Source organism: Oncorhynchus nerka, linkage group LG10 (genome assembly GCF_034236695.1).
Source record: "Oncorhynchus nerka isolate Pitt River linkage group LG10, Oner_Uvic_2.0, whole genome shotgun sequence".
Lineage (NCBI taxonomy): Eukaryota > Metazoa > Chordata > Actinopteri > Salmoniformes > Salmonidae > Oncorhynchus > Oncorhynchus nerka.
Window position 1 is genome coordinate 52,614,589 of NC_088405.1, and position 9,418 is coordinate 52,624,006.

The 9,418-nt window shown below is 40.7% G+C and overlaps 1 protein-coding gene across 1 annotated transcript; it reads right to left on the minus strand.

Annotated features, from left to right (window-relative positions):
- Positions 1-6,721, minus strand: LOC115135539 (thiosulfate:glutathione sulfurtransferase-like). The gene is made up of 5 exons (XM_029670327.2): positions 6,635-6,721; positions 6,115-6,253; positions 759-881; positions 396-558; positions 1-266 (listed from the first exon to the last, which is right to left on the minus strand). Exons 2-5 carry the CDS (start codon positions 6,239-6,241, stop codon positions 212-214), a joined length of 468 nt encoding a protein of 155 aa, XP_029526187.1. The 5' UTR covers positions 6,242-6,253; positions 6,635-6,721; the 3' UTR covers positions 1-211.
- Positions 6,722-9,418: the final 2,697 nt, after the last annotated feature.

Sequence of the window (9,418 nt, forward strand, 5' to 3'; positions counted from 1 at the left end):
TAACATTCACACACCTGACCTTTATTTGGGACAACCATTTCAAAAATCAATCAATTACTATGAAATAAGACTAGCATTGTGTTGTCATTTCCAGTGTAGCATTTCCCTTACTCTGAAGTAATGATTTAATGGCTATGCTTTCTAAATCTCTTTTGTTCCAATAAGCAGAATTCAAAACACACAGAATGGCCCTGCAAGCAATTTAAACACCTCACTGCTCTTCACGCTGGACCCAGTCACTGTATCCTCCAGCATAGTGACGAGCTCTAGGGGAGAAAGAAGAGAAGGAGATGAGCACATCGGTGTAGTTACAACTCATATGTATGGGCACGTCACTCAGGTTATGATGCTAGCAGACAAAAAAAAAAAAAAAGGTGATTGTAAACGGTCGTCACCTGCTGAATCCCAGAGCCCACATTATGTCAAGTGCAGTAGCACTCCGTCTACCTCTCTGGCAGTAGACCACAATGCTGCTATCCTCCTTATGAGGGGCACGTACTCCAAACCTCTGTTTGAACTGGTCTGAGCTCAGTCTCAGAGCCTCCTGGAGTTCCCCAACTGTTAGTAGTAGTAGAAGTATTTCACTTTATTGCCCCACAATGGGAAATTGGTTTAGAGCAGTTAAAAATAAAAGTACATGACAACATGAATCATAACAGAAAATAAATAATGACAAAACATGACAGAAAGTGTGCACAGTGCTGCTCTAGGAATGTTACAAACATGTCAAAATAAGTGGGTCGTTGTGTGTTACTCACGTGGGACATTGGTGGAGCCAGGAATATGTCCAGCCTCAAACTCATCTGGATTGCGGACGTCAAACAGTTGAATACTGCTGCTGGGAAACATAGTCTTCAACTGCTTGTACGACACCTCTGAATCTACACAAAACACATTCAAAATCAGACAGTCAGCCATATGCACCATGATGAACGCTTTTCCCCCTCAGTGCAGCCTCAATTCGTCGGGACATGGACTCTACAAGGAGTCGAAAGCATTCCACAGGGATGCAAGCCCAGCACGTAAAATATTATATCTTGCCCATTCACCCTCTGAATGGCACACAATCCTTGCCTGAATTTAAGGCTTTTAAAATCATTATTTAATTTACAATTTTCTTTTTATCAGGTCTAAGCGGTGTCTAATTCTCTCACACACACAACCGTTCAAAAGTTTGGGGTCACTTAGAAATGTCCTTGTTTGAAAGAAAAGCACATTTTATGTCCATTAAATAACATAAAATTGATCAGAAATACAGTGTAGACATTTATAAATTACTATTTTTAATGGAATATCTACATAGGCGTACAGAGGCCCATTATCAACAACCATCACTCCTGTGTTCCAATGGCACGTTGTCTTAGCTAATCCAAGTTAATAATTTGAAAAGCCTAATTGATCATTAGAAAACCATTTTGCAATTATGTTAGCACAGCTGAAAACGGTTGTTCTGATTAAAGAAGCAATAAAACTGGCCTTTAGACCAGTTGAGTATCTGGAGCATCAGCATTTGTGGGTTTGTTAACAGGCTCAAATGGCCAGAAACAAAGACTTTTCTTCTGAAACTCAGTTGTCTTGTTCTGAGAAATGAAGGCTATTCCATGCGAGAAATTGCCAAGAAACTGAAGATCTCTTACAATGCCGTTTTCTACTCCCTTCACAGAACAGCGTAAACTGGCTCTAACCAGAATAGAAAGAGTGGGGGGCCCCGATGCACAACTGAGTAAGAGGACAAGTACATTAGTGTTTAGTTTGATAAACAGACACCTCACAAGTCCTCAACTGGCAGCTTCCTGAAATAGTACACACAAAACACCAGTCTCAACAGTGAAGAGGCGAACCCGGGATGCTGGCCTTCTAGGCAGAGTTGCAAAGAAAAAGCCATATCTCAGACTGGCCAATAAAAATAAAACAGATTAAGATCTGCAAAAGAACACAGACACTGGAGTAACTCTGCCCAGAAGGACAGCATCCCGGAGTCGCCTCTTCACTGTTGAGACTGGTGTTTTGCGGGTGCCATTTAATGAAGCTGCCAGTTGAGGACTTGAAATCAGCAATACAAAATTGGGTTTATTTATTTATTTATTTACTAAATACCTAACTAATCACACAGAATTACACATACACATATTTAAATCATAACTTGATTACAAATCACATCATAAAGGAAAACGTCCCTAGCGGGCGGAACAGATATGAAGGCTGGTTACACAAAAGAAGAAGGGGTTTGAGTGAAAGAGCGGGAAGACTGAGGGACAAAGGGCGAAGCTGTGCTATCGTAAATACAGTATCTTATGCATTCTAACGACCCTGACAAAGTGAGTAACTTTCATTATTGAAGAATAAGTAGGGTCCTTTTAGTTAGTTAAAGTTTGTGCTGCTGCCATGTTCCTTAGTACAATTTCCTGTCAGATCTATTCTCAGTTTGATGCATTTCAGTTATTTATCCCTTTTGCAATTGTCAGTCATGCTTGTATGTTAACAAGTGTTTGTGTCTCACTCTTGTATTTCCCTAGTAAAACCACAACATTACCCTGCAAGCTTTCTCCATGTGCTCCTGTGTCTGCAAGAAACACACCAGTACTTGGATTCCCACATCCTGACTGATGCATCATGGCGGTAGAAACAGTCCTGAACTTAGCCTAGCCTGTCCACCTAATACTTTATCAGAGGGAGCCATAAGTAGAAACCCATGTGTCCTTTCCAAGGGGGTGTATTTGTGTACACATACACACAGAGAGGAAGCAGTCATTGACCTCCATTACACAAGCTCCTGGACTCTTTGGGACCAATCCAAATACTTATTTTCCTTGTGTACATATTCTTTTTATTTAGTTTGAGTGGCAGCCTAAGGAACATGTTTCATAAATGTATAACGTACCTGAACCCCCCCCCTCGACCAAAAAATACAACTTCCAGTCATTGTGCTCGTGCTAAACTCAGCAAAAAAAGGAAACGTCCTCACTGTCAACAGTGTTTATTTTCAGCAAACTTAACATGTGCAAATATTTGATTCAACAACAGACAAACTGAACAAGTTCCACAGACATGTGACTAACAGAAATGGAATGGTGCATGTTCATTAATTGTTTATGGTTCATTGAACAGGCATGGGAAACAGTCTTTAAACCCTTTACAATGACGATCTGTGAAGTTATTTGGATTTTTACGAATTATCATTGAAAGACAGGATCCTGAAAAAGAGACATTTCTTTGCAACATTCTCCAAAATGCCTGCAGAGGCATAAAAATGGTATCCACACGTTCATCTGACTGAATAAATAAAAGTAAAACATTAATTCAGGGTGAGAACAAACAATTCACAAAATATGATATTTTAAAAATATATAAAACTACAAGATACAGCAGTTACAGATACACATTTCAACAACACAAATACATTACAATAAACCAAAACACTCGCAAATATCAATGAATTCATTCCTCAGTGTTCTAAACTGCCCTATTGGCACCAGAGATTTAAGATGTATTGAGGTTTGTAAATTATTCCAAACATGGGGGGCATTAAAACTAAAGGATGATTTACCTAGGTGGGCAGAGACACAAGGGACCTCAAGATTTAACCAACCCTGTGAGCAGGTTTGGTGCTCTTACCTCTGTATACTTGAACAGAGAAATGAGAGATCTTGGAAGCTTGTGCAGCTGAGCTTAGACAAAAAGGGGAAAAAAAGGGAGAAACGAAGTGATATGGGAATTTGGAGAGGTCCAGCCGACTTCCTGACAACGGATGTAGTGAGGAGTATTACACCCGTCATCCGTGATAAAGTGAAGGGCGCTATGGTACACAGCATCCAAGGGTTTTGAGAGTAAAGGCTTCTGCAATCTGATAAATGGTGTCACCATAATCAAAAGCTGTCAGGAATGTTGCCTGTACAACCTGCTGTTAGGGAGAGGCATGATCTATCAAATAAATAAACTGCCTTGCACGCCCAGCCAGTATTTGGCCATGATTACTACAAGTTTAGATAGACGGCTAGACAAACTAACTAGCTACCATGGCTAATTGAGTGACTGTCAGAAGGCAGGTTTCAGTTGACCCTAGTTTATTAGACAAAAGTAGTTTCGCCAAAAATACATTTTGCAACATGTGTAATGGAAACGACAGATCGACAATATTCTGATCTGTTCAATAGGGGTGGATTCTTTTCATTTGTCTAACTTTATTACGACAAATCATGATGGAAACAGTGTTTTTCGATTATCTTGACATTCAAGAATGCTTTTTTTGGTTGGCTGGATGCAAGTTTCACCATCCAATTATTTCAGGTGGTTAATCATTGGCGTGATAGGTTAGCACATGAGAATGATTAGAATATGTCAAATATTATTCAATTATTGCAGTCTATCCAGTCCATCTATCTTTCACGGGCTACCTGAGACATGAAACAGATTGGTGTGAGAGCATACAGGCTGTCGCCAAATGTATTAATGCACAGTTTGCCTAAATGTGTAATGGAAACCCTTCAACTACCTTTTATTTTTTAAATAGTTTTTATTTTTTGGGGTGGGACGTCATTACGTCCAGCTGTTTATCATCGACAAAATAGTTGCATGGAAACGCACCATTGCAGGCAATTGTATCCATTTTCCATGCAAACTTTCTAAATGTAATTTTTTAAAATTCAAACACTATTCAATGGACAAGTAAATGGAAACATATCTGACTGACATAAAAGAAACTGCAGATGCACAATCAAAAAAATGTAAATTGCACCTGGTGTATTCTACCATTCTCCCTCAACAATAAGTGGAGACCCCAATTGGGGGCCCCCCTAGCGGCCGGGATTGTGTGTGGTGCACTACATGACCAAAGGTATGTGGACACCTGCTCGTCAAACATCTCATTCCAAAATCATAGGGATTAATATGGAGTTGGTCCCCCTTTGCTGCTACAGCCTCAACTCTTCTGGGAAGGCTTTCCACTAGATGTTAGAACATTGCTCCGGGAACTTGCTTCCATTCAGCCACAAGAGCATTAGTGAGGTCAGGCACTGATGTTGGGCGATTAGGCCTGGCTCGCAGTCGGCGTTCCAATTCAAGCCTATAGGTGTTCGATGGGGTTGAGGTCAGGGCTCTGCAGACCAGTCATGTTCTTCCACAACAATCTCAACAAACCATTTCTTTATGGACCTTGCTTTGTGCATGGAGGCATTTTCATACTGATGCCACAAAGTTGGAAGCACATAATCTAGAATGTCATTGTATGCTGTAGTGTTAAGATTTCCCTTCACTGGAACTAAGGGGCCTAGCTCAAACCATTAAAAACTGCCTCCTACACCAAACTGTACAGTTGGCACTATGCATTGGGGCAGTTAGTGTTCCACTGCTCCAGAGTCCAATGACGACGAGCTTTACACCACTCCAGCCGACACTTGGCATTGCGCATGGTGATCTTATACTTGTGTGCAGCTGCTCAGCCATTGAAACCCATGGCAGCTGAGACATTATTGGTCCTAGACGTTTCCACTTCACAATAACAGCACTTAGAGTTGACCCGGGCAGCTCTAGCAGGGCAGATATTTGACAAACTGACTTCTTGGAAAGGTGGCATCCTATGACGGTGCCACGGTGAAAGTCACTGAGGTCTTCAGTAAGACCATTCTACTGTCAATGTTTGACTATGGAGATTGCATGGCTGTGTGCTCATTTTTAATACACCTGTCAGCAACGGGTGTGATTGAAATAGCCACATCCACTCATTTGAAGTGGTGTCACACTTTTGTATATGTAGTGTACATGCGAAATTGTGCCCCCCCCCCAAAAAAAAAAATCCAATAACATTTAGGCACTGGTGAAATATTGAGTTTGTCACTCTGTTGGCCTTCACTTTATCAAAAATGACTAAGCACTTATTGACCTCCATTACCCACTCCATTACTGACTCTTTGGAACTCATACAAATAGACTTGTCTACAACTATGCACACTTTTCAATTTAATCAATTTAGTGAATTGTTGGCTAATTTGTATCGGTATAGTGTCCCAGATACCCTGGCTAGAAATGTGCATTGCATATTTGAAAATCGACCATATGCACAGTACTAGTTAGAATGCCTTGGACGTTGCACCTGTCACGAGTCAAGAAATAGCCTACCTGTGATCGGTGGTTCCTTGTAGTAGACTGCCTCAGGTTTCACATCACACAATCGGTCGGGCGTGCCACCACAGTGCGTCTCCTCTGCCACGACCACCACCGACAGCGCGCATAGCACGAGAAGCATCTTTGAACGTCGCTTGAAACAATGTCCAGAGTAATTAGTCTACGTGTCTAAGGGCATGCTTTCCCTCTATGTAGGCTATCTCCCCGCCCTGCAAGTGTCATTGGTGACTCAAACTGTTTAACATTTAAAGCTGTTAAAGAGCGACATAATTTCAAATCATTTTATCACTGGCTGTGTCCAGCCCAATGACTTTATATACAAAAAAAAGTCAAATCTACGCAAGTAAGAAAGCCTATTAAATAAAACGGAAGTGAAGTAACATTCAACCAAAAGTTAGACATGCTCTGGTACTTTGGCGACTAAGAAAGTATTTTTTAAACCTCCCGCTTTGCGCTGGATGTGTCTATGTGTTGTTCATAAAAGCATAATATAAGAGCAGAATTATTGTTTTACCACAATTAGCCACAAAATCCCTAGTTTGAAAGCAACAGTTTTCTTGAAGCTGAGCCATGACTTTTTCGGCACATGGGCCAGATCCCTTGCAATTAGATTGACAGCTAGCAAGAAGCCTGCCGAGCGTTATCCAATGAGGTTGCAGGGCAGGGCCAACCGCTCAGTAGACACAGCAGAGAGAGCGAGAGGACGAGAGAGAGCAATGACGTGAGGCACATACACTACATGACCAAAAGAATGTGGACACCTGCTCTTTGAACTCTGCTCTTTGTGGACACCTGCTCTTTGATCTCATCCCAAAATCATGGGCATTAATATGGAGTTGGTCCTTAGGCTTGTCTCGCAGTCATCGTTCTAATTCATCCCAAAGGTGTTCGATGGGGTTGAGGTCAGAGCTCTATGCAGGCCAGTCAAGTTCTTCTACACCAATCTTGACAAACCATTTCTGTATGGACCTCAATTTGTGTGGGGGGCAATGACTAGCACAGGACTAGTACAGGACTCGTAAAGGCCCAGTGCACTACTTTTGTGATTTGTTTAAACTAAATGTATTTGAGTGTTTACCAGTATTTGTAACTTGAGTCTGATAATTATCTCTTCAAAACAGTTAATTTGATAATACTTGTGGAATATAAAAGTACTTGTTTGATATATGTTTTCCAGTTTCTTGAAATACTTTGCAAATGCAACGTATTTCTATATGAAAACTGAAATGGTCTTTTCATTCCTTTTTAGTAGACACTCTTATCCAGAGCAATTTACAGTAGTGAGTGCATACTTTTTCATACTGGTCCCCCCCTTGGGAATCAAACCTACAACCCTAGCATTGCAAGCGCCATGCTCTACCAACTGAGCCACATCATCACATCACATCATCACAAACCACGTGATGTCTCAATGTACTCAGTTACTGTATTGGTCATTGTTTTTCTTCATGGTGATAGAAAGTCTGCAGGTACAAACCTCGATGACCAGCCTATGTACAATACAGTAATGTACATTTACATTAAGTAGTTTGTATGGATAGTAAATTAATACTGCACAAAAAGAGGTTGTTTTCCATGTTATTTGATCAAGAAAAATATTTAATTTGATGTGGATGTTTTGTGTCTTTGCCCATAACGTTGCACCTTTTGATGTAAATGTTTGAGGACATGATTTTGTTATTTCTGGATTCCATTCTAATGACAAGAAAGGGACAGGGCAACAACTCTTACAATTCCAACTATTGAATCCTGCAAGATACTGTTCTTAATTATACAAGTACCTTTTTGCCAAAGCAGAGATGCTGATTTTGTAAATGGTTTTGCCTGTGTAACAGAGATCTATATTGGTCAGCTAATACTAGTAAAGGCCCAGTGCACTACTTTTGTGATAAAATATTATTTTAGCACCCCTACTTCCTGCAGCCTCGGCTCCCATCACTATGAGTCATTATGCTCAGTGCCCGGGGTACTGGGGGTGGAGCGGTGCACTCGTGACGGAACCACTTCCTGTCTGAACTATTCCAAGGTTGAAGGGGGTTTTCAATTTTTAGACATCAACAAAAGAGCACCTTTCTGGTTATATACCCTCTATGACAAAATATATGATTTTAACATGTGTTGGCTACAAATGTTAAAGATTGGTTAAGTACCCTATGTTTTTTTGTGTTGATTATAGGCTTTATAGAGCAGACGTTTCTCCACTTATAATGGTACCTTTTTTAAAAAAATCAACACAATATAAACATGAATTTGCGTAATCTTTAGTAGGTATTTTAAGCTGTAACTAACGTTCCAACTTCAACTATTCATGATGATGTGTGGCGCTGTGTCCCAGGTGAGCGATGCCACTCCCCAAGGGCAGCAAATATGTGATAAGGTGAGCATAATTACTTCATTTAGCCTGCATAGTCTAGCTGTCCAACTGAATATACTCTTCTTTCAACATAGAACACTCATGCAAGCTTGATGAAGTGGTAATCATCAACCTTGACGGTTATTGAATAATTACCTTGACAGTGTTATTCCATTCCAAACCTATAGGACTCAAGGTGTGCGTGTGCACAGGCTACATAGCATACATTTGGAACGCTGCCCGGTTTGTCTTTTACATGTTTCTAGATGAAGCCACATGCAGAGAAGAAAGCTGGGAAAGAAGTTTGATGTTTTCACCACCAAAACATTCACAACCCAAGTTGTTGCTGGGACCAACTTCTTCATGAGATTGTGTATTTTCAATTCGTTTTCTTTCTACTTTCTAGCCTATGTTTAGAAAAAGTAAATGTCTCGGTTCCATTACAGCTTTGTTTCCCAAACTCGGTGCACGTTTTGATTTTTGCCCAAACACTATACAGCTGATTAAAATAATGAACTAATCATAAAGTTTAAATCATAAACCAAAACGTGTACCGAGTTTGGGGAAACCCTGAACTCCAGGGGGGAGTCATTTTGTTTTTGAGCACTGTGAGAGCTGTGACTCCCTGCCACACCCCCTGTATGGGTTTCAAAGCATTGACTCTGTGTCACAAATGTATAGGGCGTGAACATTTACTATACAAGCTTTCTAAACACTAAATTGGTCATTACTCAGTACATATGAGCCTTGAGAGGCCCGTCTCTCTATCACCTATGCGTCACTCATCGGGCCCTAATCCTTCTCTTTCTCATAGGTCCATGTTGGTGGAGATGAATTTATGCACCTGCGCGTCCACAAAACACTACCCCACGCTGGTGGGAAACTGGAGCTGCATAGAGTACAGACTCCAAAAACTCACAATGACCCTATTGGTTTCTTCTGAAT